The following is an 18,036-nucleotide window of genomic DNA, read 5'->3' as shown; positions in this document are numbered from 1 at the left end:
AGAGCTCTTGTGTTTCAGACATCTGCAGTAGAGAGAGTATCACACTAAAGCGAGTCACAGGAACGTTTGGTTTCCCCGTGCACAGGAAGGCTGTGTCTCTGCTGTGCTGTGCTGTGACGTGTGCAAGAACATTGAAAGAAACAGTATACATTCTTAATTTAAAAATACTGTATTGCTCAAAAATGTTAACCATCTTCTGAGCCTTCAGTGAGCCCTTAGTAGCAGCAAAGGTCACTGATCTCAGATCACCGTAACAGATTCAGTCATGACGAGATGCTTGAGACACTGGGGGAATTACGAAAGTGTGTCACAGAGTCATGAAGTGAGCAACTGCTGCTGGAGATCTGATGCCGGTGGACTTGCTCAGTACGCGGTTGCCACAGACATTCATCGGGTAAAACATGCAGTGTCTGTGGATGAGTGTGAGTCACTGCAGTCGTGTGTGACTCTGTGCGACCCCGTGGACTGTAGCCTGCCAGGCTCCTCTGTCCACGGGATTCTCCAGGCAAGAACGCTGGAGGGGGTTGCCGTGCCCTCCTCGTGGGGATCGTCCTGACTCAGGGATCGACTCCTCGTCTCTAATGCCTCCTGCATTGGCAGGTAGGTTGTTTACCACCTGGGAAGCTCAAACCTGCAATTAATAAAAAATGCAGTGTCTACAAAGTGCAGTGAAGTAAAACACGAGAAAATAACTGTGTCAGACTTCCTCGGTTTCCCAGTGTTTGAGACTCCAAGCTCCCACTGCAGGCAACACGGGTTCAGTTCCTGGTTGGGGAAGTTCCACATGCTTCACAATGCAGCCAAAAAGTAAACAAGAAAGATGCACCTTGATTAAAAAAAATAATAATAAGTAGATAATTTTAAAGATCCCGTAAGCTGTGACTGTATTGACCTGATACCATGTGAGTATGCGTAAGGGTAACCAGATACTTTATCCCCTTCTTTGTCATTGTTCTTTAACATTCTTTAAAGATGTTCCTTTAACGAGAAGATCCTTCCTTCATGCATGTGTATTCAGGTGTTCAGTTGTGTCTGACTCTTTGCGACCCTGTGGACTACAGCCCGCCAGGCTCTGCTGTCCATGGGGATTTCCCAGGCAGGAATGCTGGGGCAGGTGGCCATTTCCTCCTCCAGGGGATCTTCCCGACCCAGGGATCGAACTCGAGTCTCCTGTATCTCCTGCGTTGGCAGGCAGATTCTCTGCCACTGAGCCACCTGAAAGGAAAGGAAAGTGAAGTCGCTCAGTCATGTCCGACTCTTTGCGACCCCATGGACTGTAGCCTACCAGGCTCCTCTGTCCATGGGATTTTCCAGGCAATAGTACTGGAGTGGGGTGCCATTTCTTTCTCCAGGGGATCTTCCCGACCCAAGGATCAAACCCAGGTCTCCAGCATTGTAGACAGACGCCTTACCATCTAAGCCACCAGGGAAGTCCTGACTAATAGAATGCGGATGTGTGTGAGGGAAGAGCTACTGTGTAGCTCTCAGTTTTTAGACAAATCATTTAACTTGATCTCATCATCCTTGTTGGTAAAAATGAGAATAAGACTTGGACTAAAAATTGCACTTGGCCCTCCTGATACTTACGGTTTAATACCCTAAAGAAAGACTGATGAATGGGCGTGGTCACGAATCTGCATGGTTACTGAGGGTGTCGTGGCAGGAGGGTGCTTGGGGTCAGCGTCCAGTCGGCGCCTGCCAGGCGTGTGCAGCTCCGTCCTCCTCTGCGCTGCTGCCACCGGGGGTGCTTAGGGAGCACCTCCTGGCCCTTTCCCAAACCGTGTACTTTAAGGTGAAATTCCTTCTAATTCTATATATAGTTGCCCTTGAACGTCACGGATTTGAACTGCACGGGTCCACTTGTGAATGGCTTTCTTCCAGTAAAGATGGTAGAGCCACCTGACCTGAGGGTGGTTGGACCCTCTGATGCTGCACCGTGGGTGTGGTGGGCGCCTTGGAAAGCTAAATGCGGATTTTAAAATGTGGTCACGCAGGGAGTCAGTGCCTTGACCTCCATGTTGTTCAGGGGTCAGCTGTGTACTGAAATGTAACACTACCTCATGATGTTAAAAGCCCAGAAGAAAATTAACTGTGGCAGTTTCTCTTACTGGAGAAGGAAGCCCACTCCAGTATGCTTGCCTGAGAAATCCCATGGACAGAGGAGCCGGGCAGGCTGCAGTCCATGGGGTCGCAAAGAGCCGAACATGACTTAGCGACTGAGCAGCAGCAACCCGCTCACAGCGAGTGTGGCTTCAGGCGCTCATTTCATGGTTTAGAGTAGGAGTGGGCACTTTTTTATCCCCGCCCCCCCCCAAAGCACCAGAGTGAATATTTTAGCCTTTGAGGGCTAGATGGTACCTGTTTCGACTGCTCAGATCTCTCATGATAGCAGGAGAGCAGCCTTGTGCGTGGTTTAAATAAACAGGTGCGAATGTGTGCCAGTAAATCTTTATTCGTGGAAACAGGTACAGGGCCAGATTTGGTCCTCAGGCCGCAGCTGGCCAACCTCTGATTCAGAAGCCTGCAGAGAGCCCTGTGTGGTGCTGAGCAGAGTGCCACGCTGCCCTAACACTGGAGGAGCTCGTGTGACGCAGACACGTCCCGGGCCACTGAGAGTCCCCACCGGCCTCTTTGGGACCAGCACTCTGTGCTCATCTCATCCCGCAGGAGTCAGCCGCAGATTTCACTGTCATCAACGTCCTTGATACGCTTAGTTGATAACAGGTCTCTGTAACATATGCTTAGCCAGTGGGGCACATATGGCTGTGAAATTTCCAGCAAGAACACCAGTAATTTCTTTTGTAGCTTTCACTTCGATACATCTCTCTATGAATAACCACCTTCTTTTATAACAGTTTCCCGAAATAGATGAGGCAGATGGCCTTGTGTAGCTTTCTAGGTAATAAAGCTGAGTTTTCCAAAATTCTGTCCAGTTGCTGAAAGCTGCATCATGACTTTGTAACAGAAATAGTAGCAAAGTCTGTGCCTTTTGGTCCTGCCTTCTCGCTCCCTGTCTGTGCTATGATGTGTCTGTAATTTAGGTCAGGGTTGCCTCAGCTCTTCCCTTTGGCCTCAGAAACACAGCAGAAGGCACATTTTGGGATTGAAAGGCATGTACGACAGCTTTCTGTCCCTAAGCCTGTCTCGTAGAAGGACTCCAGGAGTCACTCAGGGCACATGTTTGATCTGTGCGGCCTGTTTCCCTTTTGGGTGGAAGGAAGATGCTAATAAATAAGAGGGAAGAGACCGGAGCTGCCCTTCTGGGCGAGTCCCCGAAGCCTCTCAGTGACATGTGTGATTCACAGGCTGCAAGTGGCCGGTCTGGGCTTGCCAAGTGGCTTAACTTTGCTCCATATTTGGACTCTATTAAAATAAAATGTCCTCATGTAAGCAAAAGCTGAAATCAACATGTCCCATGGAAAGTAGAGTTGAGGGGAAGTAAGTTCAGTCATCAGGATCGAGCATGTTCATAGCAGAGCTGCCTCCGATGCACTTGTTTCCTCACCAGCTTGCACGGCTCTGTTCTTGTTGGTCTGTTTAGCCAAGGTGGTTTGTGTTTTCTGTGAATGAAACGTTCTGTACTTAAGACTCTAAGTGCCTGTGATCATTGTTTCTGGTTTAATGAGCTCTTCAGTCTTCCTCCACCGCACTCTTGCTCCCTAGACGAGGGCTGGATCTAGAAATGCTCTATGTGCAAGGACTAAATTGGAAGATGCTCTGTTGGCATTTTTGGCTTTCTTTTCTAAACCCAGTCTTTTAGGTATAAAGACATCACTTGAAGACGTTAGAAGTTGTTCTTTTAGGAAAGCAGGCTTTGGCGGTGGGAGTGTAGCCAAAGATACAGTGGCAGAGACCAAATAAAAGACCCCTAGGTGCCCACTTTGCACATCCCTGCTCCCGATCACCCCCACCCCCTCCCTCACCTTTTCCTGCTCGGAAAGAAGCTGAAGCTGAGGTTCTGAGCTTCACTGTCAGCAGCTCTAATGCTTCCTCCAGCTCCTTGGTCTTCGTCTTCACTTTTCTTCTTTAATGGTTGGTTGTTACTTTGTTTGGCTGTGGCGGTTCTTAGTTGTGGCACGAGGGCTCTCTGGTTGGGACCCGCAGGCTCAGTGGTTGCAGCTCAGGCTCATTGCCCCGCAGCACAAGGGATCGCAGTTGCCCGAGCAGGGATGGGCCTGAGACCCTGCGCTGGAGGCAGGGTCTTCACCCCGGACCCCCAGGAAGCTCCTCCCTGCTCTCTGCCCCCTTGTCTTTGCTTTGATGGGGTGAGGAACAGCACGCCTTTAGGTGAAATTGTTTGGGTAATAAATTAGGTCCTGAGTAAGTGGGCATCTCTGCGACTGAGGCCAGGTGGAAGGGAGGAAATGATGGTAGGCTGGGACCAGGCAGACCTGGGGTGGAAGGGAGAGAAGAGTTGGTCAGCAGGACCAGAGAGACGCAGACTGTAAGAGACGCCGCGGGAAGAAAGCGCCACCCCTATGGACCGTTGATCAGGGCCTTTCATTGGGCGGTCGCCCTCGGGCAGAACTCCCCGGGGCGGGTGAGCAAGGAAGCGAAGGGGGTCTGCGAAGCAAAGGGAGTCTGCGAGGTATGAGGGGGTGGGGAAGGGTTTTATAGCCCGGGCCGGGCTCCCATATAAGGAAGAAAACGCGGGCTCAGCGGTGATTGGTGTCCAAGGGCTCCGTGTCGGCTCCTGATTGGACGGCTTGGTTGTTGGCCCGCCTCCGGGGCTTGTCTGTGGCTCTCTGCCGGGACATGTCCCGGCATGCCCGGACATGTCCCGGCATGCCCGGACATGTCCGGGCATGCCTCAACACGCCCGACCTTGCCCTGACCTTTCACAGACTGGCTAAACCAACAGAGAATCAGTGCGGTCCTGGCTTGAGTTCTTCGCAGAGGTGGTCCTGAGGGGTCGGCACTGTCCTAGCGAGAACCAGTACCCTCATTTCCTTTTCTGCCGGGGCCAGGGGGTTGACGTGTCCCCACACACAAACCTTCAGGCTGTGAATTTTCAGAGACGCAAATGTGTCTTTGGTGCACCCGGTCCGCACGCCGTGAGCGAGGCTGTCCCTGGCCCTCTGTCCCCTCCTGCTGACGATCCTTCCGCCCTGCCATCTCCTGCCCCTTCTCCCCCCTCTAGTCAGAGATGCTCCTTGCTGTTCACGCAGCGCCAGCCCCTGCATGCCACTTGAGTACTTTCCAAGGTACTGTACTGTAAGATTTAAAATGTCTTATTTTTTTATGCATAATTTTTGAAAACTATTCTATACCTGTTACAGCGCAGCACTGCATAGCCGATTGTGCTGGTTGGGTACCTAGCTAACATCGTTGGACTTAGGGACAGACTGCACTTAGGCGGACTCGCTTAGAGTGGAGCTCACCCGTATGCAGGGGACTCACCGTAGTTAATTGGATCAAGATGTGGAGTTAATTTTGGGGGCTTCCCTGGTGGCTCAGAGGGTAAAGAATCCGCCTGGAGTGCAAGACACCACCTCCAGCACAGGAGACCTGGGTTTGATCCTGGGTCGGGAAGATCCCTTGGAGGAGGAAATGGCTACCGTCTCCAGTGTTCTTGCCTGGAGAATCCCACGGACAGCGGAGCCTGGTGGGCTACAGTCCAGGGGTTCGCAAAGAGTTGGACACGACTGAGTGACTAAACCACAGCCAGAGTCAGCTTAGTTAGATTTTCACAGACTATTTAACCGGGAGTTTCCAGCGCCTGTAAGCTCCATGAGGGCATGGAGATAGTGCAGCAGCTGCTGGGTTGCTGCTCTTGCTGACTCGCTCAGTCGTGTCCAGCTCTTGCGACCCCACGGTCGCGATGCGCCAGGGCCTCTTGTCCTCCATCGTCTCCTGGAGTCTGACTCACGTCCGTTGAGTCTGTGATGCTGTGTAACTGTCTCACTTTCACTTGTTGGATAAATAAATACAGTGGGGACATCCCCAGTGGTCCAGTGGCTAAAACTCAGAGTTCCCAGTGCAGGGAAAGTGTGTTTGTCTCTGTCGGGTCTGACTCTTTGCAACCCCATGGACCCTAGCCCGCCAGGCTCCTGTGCCCATGGGATTTTCCAGGCAACAACACTAGAGAGAGTCGCCATTCCCTTCTCCAGGGGATCTTCCTGACCAAGTGATCAAACCCATTTGGTCAGGAAGTGGGTTTCCTGCATTGCAGGCGGATTCTTCACTGTCTGAGTCCCCATGGAATCCCTGAGATTTGGCACAGCCAAATAAATAAACAGCCATTAAAATAAATAAATACAGTGGTTAAGTTTGTAGCCACAGGAGTTGCCCAGCCATAGGCTGAGAGGGTCATCTGGCTCCAGGATTATACCGAGGATACCAGTACTCAGAAAGGGGTTGGACTGGTTTCTCCCAACCCCACCCCCGGGAGAAAGCTGTTCTGAAAAGTGGTAAGCTCTTCTGGCAGCTCAGCCGTAACCTTGAGTTGGAGAAACGCCACTCTGACGTCCTGCCATGAAGCTCACAGCCCCACTGTCCTGGCCCATGGCGGGGGACAGGAGCACTATCCCTGCAGCGGCCTCGTCCGAGCCACCAGCTTCACGCTTCAGGTGGGCGGTCTGATTCCCACTTACTGACTTTTGTTTTTTGATGGCGGTGGTGTTTTTCTTCTGTCTGTGCCCAGCGAAGGGCAAGGCTGTGGGAGACACTTTCTAAAATTGCTATCATGAGAACAAGTGGAAGAGAAATTGCTTGCTCATCAGCCTCCCTGCCTGGCCTGAGTCCAGAGCCGTTATGAGCTGGGCCTTGGGGCTGCCTGCCCTGTGACGCTGAGCAAGTGCGTCTCACACCTGGGTGTCTGGGGCCCAGCCGCTGGGGACCGCGTCCCCTGCTGGTGCCCCTCCCAGGCTGAGTGGTTTGGCGCCCCTGCCCCTTTAGCTCCTTCCTCGGCCTCCAGGGCTGCGCATCACGGAGGGAAGCAGGGGGAGAAAAGACCGGATCAGACGGGACCCTGGAGCGCTCCAAGGTGTCGTGTGACTCACCTGTCGGCCTCCTTGAAACGCGCGGGGTCTCCCTCAGGACCAGTGCCTGTCCGGGTCCCCTCGGTGTTCCCGTGGGACTCAGCAGTGAGCCAGGAGCAAGCAGAGTCGTGGCTGAGGCTCCGAAGGTTTGAATCACCCCCCTTAGCGTCACTGAGCCACAGGGGTGCGCAGCAGGGGCCCGTGGGGTGCTGCGTTCCAGCTGGGCAGTGTGTTCTGAGTGGAGAGGTTCCAGAGGGGACACGCGGCAGAGAGGGAACCAAGCCTGGGATCCTGTTCGAGATCAGGCAGGGTTGCTGGAAGAGGAGCTGGGGAGGAGTTTCCGTGCTTAGAATCGGGTGAGGTGGTCCTGGTCTGACCTGGGGGAAGCCCCAAGGAGCACCCTGTTTGCTGAAGAAGTGAGCCCTGAGCCCTCCCTGGCGCTGGGCACTCCTGGGCCAGCAGACTCGGGATGGGGTCACTCTCCACGTGGGTCTGGGGCAAAGGGGAGGGGTTTGAATGGTCTCCGCCTGTATCGTAGGTGAGATTAGCAGAGCCGGCAGTTTGAGAAGCACCGTGAAGGAGAGCAGCTTTGCAGCCAGATGGCCAAGGCACAGACTTGCCTGTGGCTGTGGCCGCCGTGCTGAGCGGTTGGGGTCGGGGTCGGGGGACAAGCGGGCTTCCTTTTAGCGCCATTTGCTGTCCTCACTGCAGCTTCCAGGCTCTGGTCAGTGGGAGCAAAAGAACCTTAGAAGGAGGCGAGCGAACCTCTGTAGCTCAGGGCCCGATGATTTCTAGAATAGAGGCTCGGGTGAGCTGTTTATTTCTAAATGATCTTCACGGCCAAGGGTTTCCTGATTCAGCCAGTGGTAGGGGCTTCTCTGGGGTCTCAGTGGGGAAAGAACCCGCCTACAATGCAGGAGACGCCAGAGACACAGGTTCAATCCCTGGATCAGAAAGATCCCCTGGAGAAGGGAGTGGCAACCCACTCCAGTTCTCTTGCCTGGAGAACCCCATGGACAGAGGAGCCTGGCGGGCTGCAGTCCACGGGGTCCTGCACACACAGCACTCCTCTACAGAGCCAGCCTGTTGGTCTCACCATCTTTTGAGAAAATCAGGGCCACGTGCAGAATGTCTGCCTGGCAGCAAGTGCGGGTTGATACGGGAGGGTGCGAAAGTGTCTTGTTTTACTAAAGGGCCCGATGTTGTCTCTGAAATGCAGGTGAAGCCTTACAATGTGTACGTCACAGTTGCCTACCCACCAGACACAGACACCCCTGGGTTTGCAAAAGAAAACCAGACCAAGGTGAGTAGGCCTCTCTGTGCCCTGTTTCCAGTCTTGAACGCTGGAAACCCCTTTTCCTGTTTTCTCTCTTTCCGTCCTTCAGCTTGCAGGCATTTTCGTCAGAAAATTGAGCTTCTTTGAACTTAAGTGCTTGCAAGAGGCCTCAGAACTTTCTGGAACTTTCACTTGAAATCTTGGGGGCTATAGCCCTATTTTCTTCGTTATTTTTTGGTAACGACACATGGCTTGTGGGAATCTTAGTTCCCAAACTAGAGATTGAACCCAGGCCCCCCGCAGTGGAAGCGTTGAGTCCTAACCACTGGACCAGGAGGAAAGTCCTGGTGTGACCCTGTTTTCAAAGGCCGTTTTTGCTAAGTCTTCAGGTTTGATGTGATGAATAAAGTGTTTCCTTTCTGATGGAGAGTATAGCTTGTATTTCTAACTAACAAGTTAATAGTCTTCGGCTTCCCGGGTGACACTAGTGGTAAGAACTGGCTGCCGATGCAGGAGACGCGGGCTCGATCCCTGGGTCGGGGAGACTTCCATGGACAGAGGAGCCTGGCGGGCTGCAGTCCACAGGGGCCCCGAGAGTCCGCCGTCACTTCCTGACTCAGCATGACACATAGTACTCTTCAGTGATCGTCTCCTCTGGACTGAATTTCATTTAAGGACTTGAAGTGGTTGCTGATCCATTGTCTCTGCCTGGAGGTCTAATGGGCGCCTCAGACGTAACATTTCAAAAACAGCACTTTTGACTTCCCTCTCGTTCCCGCTTACTAGTTTCCATCTCATTTCTGGTGCCCCCTATTCCCACAGCTGCTTAGGCTGGAAACCCTGAAGCCAGCCTTGATGCCTCCTCTCACACCACCCTGGGCTCTGCTCTCAGGACCTATCCCCAGTCTGACTTTTTTAAAAAAAGGGCAGGTGTCACTACCATCCCAGCAGTGTGAGTCACCGGTATTTTCTCCTGGACTGTTGTAATGGTCTTCAGCTTGGTCTGCCTGCTGCTAGCTCTTACCCCGCTGGAGTCTCATAGCTGCTAGCTCTTACCCCGCTGGAGTCTCATAGCGTAGCTAGTGATCCTTTCCAAGGACAAGCCAGCTCTTGTCACTCCCCTGTGCAAACCCCTCTTGTGAGTAAAAGGCCAAAAGGCAAAACTTAAACCCAAACCACAAAAGATGAAAAGCTCCTGTGCAGCATGGTCTGATAGAATGTTCTAGAATGGCGGAAACGGTCTGTGTCTGCAGCTCTGTGATGCAGGCCCATTGCGGCTGTTAGACACTTCCCAGGCAGCCAGTGGGACCAAGACATGGAACGTCTGATGTTATTTAACCTGAAGTTAGAAGTAAATGCCGCATGTTGGTGTTGATAGCATTCTGCGGCATGCGGCTTCCCGGGCACGCTGGGAGTAGAAGCCAGGGGCCTTGAGCCGTTTGGGACCCCGTCTGGACCTCGGCCACCCGCCCTCTGCAGTTTCTCCCCTTCGGGCCTCAGCCGCGCCGGGGCTCCGGCCGCCCCCACGTGTGGGCTGCACTCTTGCCGCCCTCTCTCTGGCTGTTCGAGTGGGTCTTCCTCATGTGTTTCTTTTCGTTGCCGTGCAGCCGTCATCCTGGAGAGGACTCCCCTGACTTGCTGTGTCTCAGCGTCCCTCCCGCGGGATGCTCACCACCCTCTGCCCTGGCCTCATTGTTCTCCGGGGCGTTTCCTCGCCTCTGGACTCTCACAGTAACACAGTGACTGTCAGCCGTCCCGAGCTGAGAGCAGGCCCTGCGCTCTGTTCACGTGAGCCTGCCTTGACACGCAGGAGGCACTCTCTGAGCAAGCAAAGTGGGGAAGAGAGGAATCAGTCAGAACTTCCCCTCTTGAACTTGGCGTTGACTGGTTTTCTTCTTTTTTGCAGTGATTCTCACTAAGTGTGAATCTGTGCCTCATAAAACTAGCACTGACGCTCCATGGGCTGTATATTTTCAGAAAGATGTCTATGGTTTAGAAGCCTTTCCCCCTATTCATTTCGTTTTGACTCTGCTTCCTAAAATGACTACTATTTGAAAGAAATAAAGGTAACCTGAATGCTCTGTCTTAGAAGAAGGGAAACCCGCTAAGCCGATTTGCAGCATCTGATAAGTGATCTTTTAGGTAGAAGCAGAGCTGGCAACAGGCGGTGATTTCCCGGCGAAGATTTGATTCGCTGGTGAACTGCTGTTTGTCTTTCCTTGGCTGGCGTGTTGGGCTGACTTCTGCGGGTGGATGGCGTTCAGCCTTGCTCCGTGAGCCCTGTAGAGGGCGCACAGTGCTCCGCCTCTGCTGTCCATCTGGCCACGTCTAGTCGTGTTGGCCTGGGGACGTGGGAGAGTGGTGGCACCTTCAAAAGGACTTTTCTCTTAATTCAGGTTCATCAAGAAACACTTTTATGAGCTCTACGCTTTTCTGTTTTAAGGAAATGTGTTCTGGTTTTTATTTTATTTTTTCAAGCCCACATGGTAAACAAAGTTTATTGTTTCATACCATTTAAGGCTTAAGTTTTGAAACTTCTAACTGAAACTCCCTTCTAAAGAATTTTTGAGCACATGGGTTGCATGTTGCTCCAAAGATTTAAAAATAAAAAAGACAAGGCAGGGTCTTTTTTTTTTTTTTTTTTCCATATTTTAAGTGAAGTTCTGATGGTTCTCACTGGAATTAGGACTCTCGTCCCACAGAGTAACTGGGGTGCTGAGGGGCTGAATTTTACATGGTAACCAGGTAGAAACTGATCTGGAATCCAGACGGACTTAGTTCTAAAAATAGGAATCTGTTCAAAGGTAGAAAACTAGAATTATGTAAAATTAGGGGAGGAGGACTCTCAAAATTACTTACTTTTTAATGCAGTGGATAGTAATGGTATCGATAATGTCTCTTTTTTTCCCCACCTTTTTAGCCTTTAGAGACACGTCTTATTTCAGAGACCACATCGGTCTGCAAACCAGAACAAGTGGCCAAACAAATTGTTAAAGACGCCGTAGTAAGTAAAACCCTTGTTCCCTTGTGAATAGTTACAGTACTGTATTTCCAAAAAGGTATTTGTCCCAGGGTTTATTTCAGAATATAAAATGACTAGCATTTGCGTGTGTGTGTGCATTAAATTCAGCATATCTAATAGCATAGACTGTTCTTTTCTTCCCTGGTTAATTCCATGTTAATAAGTTCTGGAAACTCGTTATATCTCTTATTTTTTTCCACAGTAAAATTTAAATTTATTTATTTTTTTATTTTATTTTTACTTTATTTTACTTTACAATACTGTATTGGTTTTGCCATACATCAACATGAATCTGCCACGGGTGTACACGTGTTCCCAATCCTGAACCCCCCTCCCACCTCCCTCCCCATACCATCTCTCTGGGTCATCCCAGTGCACCAGCCCCAAGCATCCTGTATCCTGCACCGAACTCTTTTGAATCTAACTTTGTGGTTGCACTGGGTCTCTGTTGGTGAGCACAGGCTTTCCCTGGCTGTGGCGAGTGGAGGCTCTTCCTCGTGCTGCAGAGGCGCCTCACCGCGGCGGCTTCTCTGCTGAGGAGCGTGGATGCTGCAGGCGCCCTGGCTTCTCTCGCTGCGGCCCCCGGCTCTGGAGTCTGGGCTCAGCAGTCGTTGGCACACAGGCTTGGTTGCTCTGCAGCATGTGGGGTCTTCCCGGACCTGTGTCCCCTGCACTGGCAGCCGGGTCCTTGCTGGACCACCAGGGAGCCCCATGGCTGTGTCTCTTAATCTCAGGAGCAGGTTGAGCAGTCTGAGAGCCTCAGCTCTTTGAAAGGAGGCCGAGGGCTGCCCGTGGCGTGTGGGCAGTTCGCACCACGGCCTACCTGGCGTGCTGCCGTCTCCCTTCTGCGCCGCAGTGTTTTCAGTCCTGGATTATTTCAGGTGTCCCACTGCCACACTGGTTTAAGGACTTTCCTTTCCCTTTCCTGCTTCCCGGTATAATTTCCCAAACATTTACCAGCAAGAAAGTGCTGCCAGCCCCCTTGGCCATCGTCCTGGTGCCCCTCCGCGTTCCAGAGTTTATTCAGAGTCCAGAACGGTCTTTCTGGAAACCAGGTGCTGCTCTGTAGGATGACGTGTGGGCCACAAGCTTTTTGGCAGCGTTCCTGTTAACCCACATGCAGAAAAATATGCATGTCCAGGGGACAAGTAAACATACATGCAATCCTTAGGCCCACATTGGATTTAGGAAACCTGGGGATGATCGGAATGAGAAGTGTCGGCTGGCTGGACCTCGGCCTTGAAGTAACGTCTGTTGCGTGTTCAGGCCGAACCCAGCAGAATACAGGAAGCCTTGAAGACTATTGAAACATCTGCGGAGGTGGGAAGGACTTTGCCCTGATTGTGTTCAAAGGCGTAGGAAGATGGCACCAGTGGACTGGGCGGACTTTGTTTTTCCTGGTTATCTCAAGTCAAAGCAAACACGCTCCATGTTTTTAACGATTCGAAGCAGCTCTTTGTATTTTGGCAGGATTCCGTTAATCTGGAGGTTCTCACGCTTTTTTCATCTCTCGAGCACTTTCCACCCTAAACTTGTCCAGGGCCCCAGAGAACTTTTGGTTCCATGGCTTATCGTTATCAGTATTTGCTGCATCAGAAAGTGAAACTGTATCATTTAAAAAGGATTTATTCATTTAAAATGACAATGATAAATTCAGTGTATTTTACTGTAACATTTTTATAACAAAAAGTATTTTTCAAAACAAAACCTAGCGGGAAGGGGGGCATTGTTTCTCGTCCGCCCAGCCTCTTTAACGTCTGTGCTGATGGAGAGCAGCTGCCCCGTAGCCACTCCTGCACGCCATCCGTCAGGTCATTCTGCATGCAGGGTGCAAAGTGAGGCTGGCCGCGCAAAGACTGTGGCTGGGAAAGGGAGGGGGACGCTCCAGGCTTTTCAGATGATTGTGGACATTCCTTTTTTTTTTCGATATAAACCTGAACTGGATGAACAGTAGTTTCTTAAAGGTGAGTTGCGACGTGAAATTGGGAATTCTGGCAGCGAACTCTTCGTCCTCGGTTCTGTGCACGGCTTTGTACCCATTCATGATTTTGTAACATTATGTATTCATCCTTGGGAAAACATGGATTCCCTGAGTTACCCCCCAAATCGCATTCATTCATATCACTGCTGATCTTACGATAGAAGTCTTTCTGTAACTGAGAAGCTGACAGCCTCAAAATGGCAGGCGCACGTTTTTCCGATTCTGGCTCAGACTTGCACACGTACTACAAAAGCTGCCCGCCTGCCTTGAAGCGACAGTCGTTTCATTCATTTTCTGCTGGGACTCTTCCAAGTCCCCCCGTCTGAATGACCACAGATCGTCAGTCCTGGTTCTTGCTGCAGAAGCGGTCTGCGGAGCAGGGGGATGCTTCCTGACGCGCACGGCGGGCGCAGGGCTCGCCCGAGAGGCGTCCGTCGCCTTCCGCTGGCGCGGAGCGCGAGGGGGCGCCCGTTGCTCCTCTTCGTCGTGCAGAACTGTGAGAAGCCGCGTCCCGAGTGCGTGCACTGGGCTCCCGTTGGTGTTGAGCAGCGTCCTGTGCGTGCACTGGGCTCCCATTGGTCAGCGTCCTGTGCGTGCACTGGGCTCCCGTTAGCGGTCTCTTGCCTCACAGCAGGGTGCGCATGTCAGTCCTGACGTCCCCGTTGGTCCCACGCCTCGTTTCTCCCGTGGTGGTCTGTGCGTTTGTTCCCTACAGCTGTGTCTCTATTTCTGTAAATAAGTTCATCTACCGTTTTTCTAGATCCCACATACATGCATTAATATGCGATGTTTGTTTTTCTCTTTCTGGCTGAGTTTTCTGCGGGGACCTAGATGGGAGGAAACCCAGGGGAGGAGAGGGCGTGCACACGCGTGTGGCTGAGGCACTTGGCTGTATAGCAGTTGGCGCTGTAAAGCAACTATACTCCAGTTAGAAAAAAAAACAGGAAAAAGAAGTCCTCCAGGGTCGTGATTGAACAGAACGATTCATTCTACTGCTAACGAGTGCAGTTTTAAGCAAAAGTTTTGGAGATTTGAGCAATTAGTTTTCTTCCCGTGTTTACTGATCATTATAAGCGCTGGGGTGGTCCGGGCCAACCAGACAGTGGCATCTCCCATCAGTGCAGTGCCCCGGGGTGAAACGAGGTGATTCACGTCTTAGTGTTGGCATGACTGCGGGTTTGTCTTCGGGGAGGGTCTCCCGACACTCAGGGTCCATGGCTCATATTTTGAGAAGTGTCCGTCCAGCCGCCCCAGCCTGTCTGCCACAGCCACGTTCATCCCGAGCTCGCGCGTGTGCCCGTGACCGCTCCTCCCCTCGACGTGGACGGACACGGGACATCATTTCTGGCGTGCTGAGCTGATTCCTTTCCATGATGCTACCACTGCCTCTTTCCTTTCTATTTCAGCAAGGAAATTTCAACAGTTCCATCGGCTCCGACGGGTACATGCTCTCATCACTGACCTGTGGAATGGCTCCAGTAACGTCCATCACTGAAGGGCTCCAGCAGGTGAGCCGTGCCTGGGCCTCAGGACAGACGGACACCCAGATAGACAGCCAGGCCCTTCACTGAGCCTCAGTGGGCAAAGGCTGAGGGGAGACAGGGCAGCTTTGTCTGGGGGTGTGAAGAGTTGTTACTGGAGTATCAGCTTGTGTCTTCCTCTACCTGGGAGAAGTAAACAGGAAGCATTTTAAAGTCGTTTAGTCGCTAAGTCACAGCCCTCCAGGTCCCTTTGTCTGCAGGCTTCTCCAGGAACACTGGGGTGGGTCGCTGTGCCCTCCCCTAGGGGATCTTCCTGACCCAGGGATGGAACCCACGTCTCCTGGGTTGGCAGGCAGATTGTTTACCATCTGAGCCCCCAGGGAAGCCAGGTTAAAGATGTAGCGTGAGGAATTTAGACTGGGAAGAAGTCTTCCACGTGGCGCTGCGGGTGTAGAGAGAAGGCGCCTGCTCTACTATTAGGGCGTTCATCTAGTTTTCCTCTGAGAACGCGTCCTCGTCTGGAATTGAAAATTGGAAATCTCTGTCTTTAGGGGGTGCGTGCATGATGAATTGCTTCAGTCATGTCCCCCTCTTTGTGACCCTGTGGACCGTAGCCAGCCAGGCTCCTCTGGGATTGTCCATGGGATGTCCATGGGATTCTCCATGCAGTAATACTGGAGTGGGTTGCCATTTCCTTCTCCAGGGGATCTTCCCCACCCAGCGTTCAAACCTGGGTCTCTTAAGTCCCCTGTACTGGGAAGCAGGTTCTTTACCATTGGCACCACCTGGGAATCCTGGTAGGTCTTTAGGGGTTAGAGGTGGTCCTGCCTGAAAGTCCCAGGATGTTAGACCAGAAACTCTCCAGTGAGTCAGACCACAGGAGCTCAGGGAGGTAAGTCCAGGGTGCGAGGCAGTCCCTGCCCTCACAGCGATTACGGTTCATCCAGAAGAGACATAAAAATCAGCTGCTCCTTGAGCCTGGCGCTGTGTCTGCTGCTGGAGAACCAGAGGGAAGGCGGCAGCCTCTGGGCGCCAGGAGGCTTGCGGTCTGGTGGGAGAGGCTGAGGAGGCTGATTCGACAGTGCAGTGCCGCGTGATGAGGGTTTCCACAGAGGGACCACTCTGGAAAGACCGAGGCAGGTGTCGGAGGGGAGATGGGGCCGGGGCAGCCCCTCAGGGGCGGCTGATGGCAGAGCCTCATTCACCCCAGAAAGTCCCAACGAGTCGGGTGGGGAGAGGCTTCTCTGCTTCTCCCAGGAGGAGATCCTCGGACGCCCCAGGGGGTCCAGTGGTTGAGTCCGCACTGTCGCCGCGGGGCATGCAGTCAACCCCTGCTCAGGGCACTGAGACCCCGCGTGCCTCAGGGTTTTGCCAACAGTAACAAAAAGAGCATCTAAATTTCTTTTAGATGCTTATGGAGAATGTGAGTAGAAGCCCATGAGTTCCCGCAAACCTGTCTCCAGTCCCTCCCGATGCTCCTGCCAGTAACGTCTTGCGCGTGGGTGTGGCTCCGTCACGGCTGAGGAGCTGGTGTCCATGCGTTACTGCCGCCCGAAGTCCCCAGTTGGCCTTGGGAGTCACTCATGGCGTCATCCACCCTGTGGCTCTGACGGCTGCAGAGAGACCCCTACCCAGCATTGAAGTGTCCTACAGATGCTTCCCTGGCCTGAATCTTGCACTGTGCGTGCTAGGTCACTTCAGTTGTGCCCGACTCTTTGTGAACCTGTGGACTGTCGCCCACCAGGCTCCTCTGTCCATGGGATTACCCCAGCAAGGACGCTGGAGTGGGCTGCTGGGCCCTCCTCCAGGGGGTCCTCCTGACCCAGGGCCTGAGCCCACGTCTCTTACATCTCCCACGGTGGCAGGTGGGCTCTTTACCGCTAGGGCCACCTGGAAGCTCCGAGTGTTCCCTTGGGGCCACCTGTTTCTAAAACCCTCGCAGCCGCTGATGTTTTCACTGTCTCCAGAGTTTGCCTTTTCCAGCTTCCCCTTGGTTTTTACACTTTTCAAAATTATCCTTCTGCCTGCTTGAGAGCATGAGGTCATTTCTGAGACTCGATGTGAGACACGGCAGACCCTCACCCGTATCCACTGTCCACCCTTCTCAGAAGCGGTCTGGCTCCGGCCTTTACCTCCTTATCTCTGGAGCAGACACTTCCATGGAGGCTTTTAGCTGGTTTCTTGGTTCTGGATCAGGTTGATATCCTTGCTGAAGGGTGCACGCGGAGCTCCCCTTTCTTACCCTTCTCTCCTTGTTCACACCTACCCCGCCCCGCCTCCACCAGCTCTTACCCTCCCTTTTTAGTGATACTGTGATTTTGGTTAGACTGTACTGAGCTAACCATCATTAGGGCTATTTCAGTGCTGTTCCCAGCTGAGCTGTGTAATACACAACCCATTCTCCTTTCTTCTATAATCTTTTTTATTCTTCCCTGAAACTAAAGGTTAGCTGGCCTTTTACTAGGTATTATTCATAGTGATTGTGTTCGTCTCCTCTTAGAAATATCAGATAATCTGTCAGTTTCACCTGGAAGGACTTCCTCACGGAGCCTCCTTACCTGCCATCAGGACTGGCTGCCACCCCCGAGTCTGGGGCTCGGGGGACCCCGGCCCCCTTCTCGGTCACCCCAGGGGCGCTCCGCTGCTCTTCAGTGCCAGGTCCCCTGCGTCTTCGTATCACAGGGCGTTGCCGTTCTCTGCTGACGCCTTTCTCTTTGGCTGCTTCCCTCTTCTGGTAGCTCCTGAAAAACAGGTGCTGCTTGGGAGGCAGGTTTTTTGTGCCATTTCGGCATGGCTTGTGGGATCTTTGTTCCCTGACCAGGGATTGAACCCAGGCCCTCAGCAGTGAAAGCATGGAGTCCTAACTACTGGACGGCCAGGGAATTCCTGGGAGGCAAATTTTTTGATGCTTTGAATCTTTGAAAATGTTTCTCTTTGTAGTCTCCTGCCTTTTAAAAGTTGCATTTGCAGGTGTTACAGTGGGAGTCCCTTACTGGAAAGGGCAAAAATTAAGGGGTTTGGTTAATCGCTCCCTAACCCTGAGCCAGTAATTGCTGTTCTTCAGTTGGTTCTCTGCCCAGGTCTGGAGCGAGCTGGTGGCGGCTGGCACTAAGCATTCTCAGCGCCTGGCGTAGGGTCTGCCTTTTACGATCAGTACATAAACCTTGAACCAAGAAGCCTTGGTTGTAGTCTGGATACTGGAGATGCTTCTCTGGACCTTCCCGAGCTCGGAGAACCCGAAGGCTACTGAGCATCTCCGTTTTGCTCTTTGTGTAGCTGCATGTGTTTTCAGTAGC

The 18,036-nt window shown here is 52.4% G+C and overlaps 1 protein-coding gene across 2 annotated transcripts in view; it reads left to right on the top strand.

Moving 5' to 3' along the window:
- The window catches only part of KDSR (3-ketodihydrosphingosine reductase), a 42,258-nt gene that overhangs the window by 19,825 nt on the left and 4,397 nt on the right, over positions 1–18,036 (top strand). For both annotated transcript variants that reach the window (XM_069569141.1, XM_069569140.1), the window contains exons 7-9: positions 8,200–8,283; positions 11,177–11,260; positions 14,666–14,767. In XM_069569141.1, coding sequence (XP_069425242.1) covers positions 8,200–8,283; positions 11,177–11,260; positions 14,666–14,767 — 270 coding nt within the window. The remainder of the gene's footprint in view (positions 1–8,199; positions 8,284–11,176; positions 11,261–14,665; positions 14,768–18,036) is intronic.

The sequence above is a fragment of the Ovis canadensis genome, chromosome 23 (genome assembly GCF_042477335.2).
Source record: "Ovis canadensis isolate MfBH-ARS-UI-01 breed Bighorn chromosome 23, ARS-UI_OviCan_v2, whole genome shotgun sequence".
NCBI lineage: Eukaryota > Metazoa > Chordata > Mammalia > Artiodactyla > Bovidae > Ovis > Ovis canadensis.
Note: the sequence above shows the minus strand (reverse complement) of the source record. Positions and strands in the feature narration are given on the sequence as shown.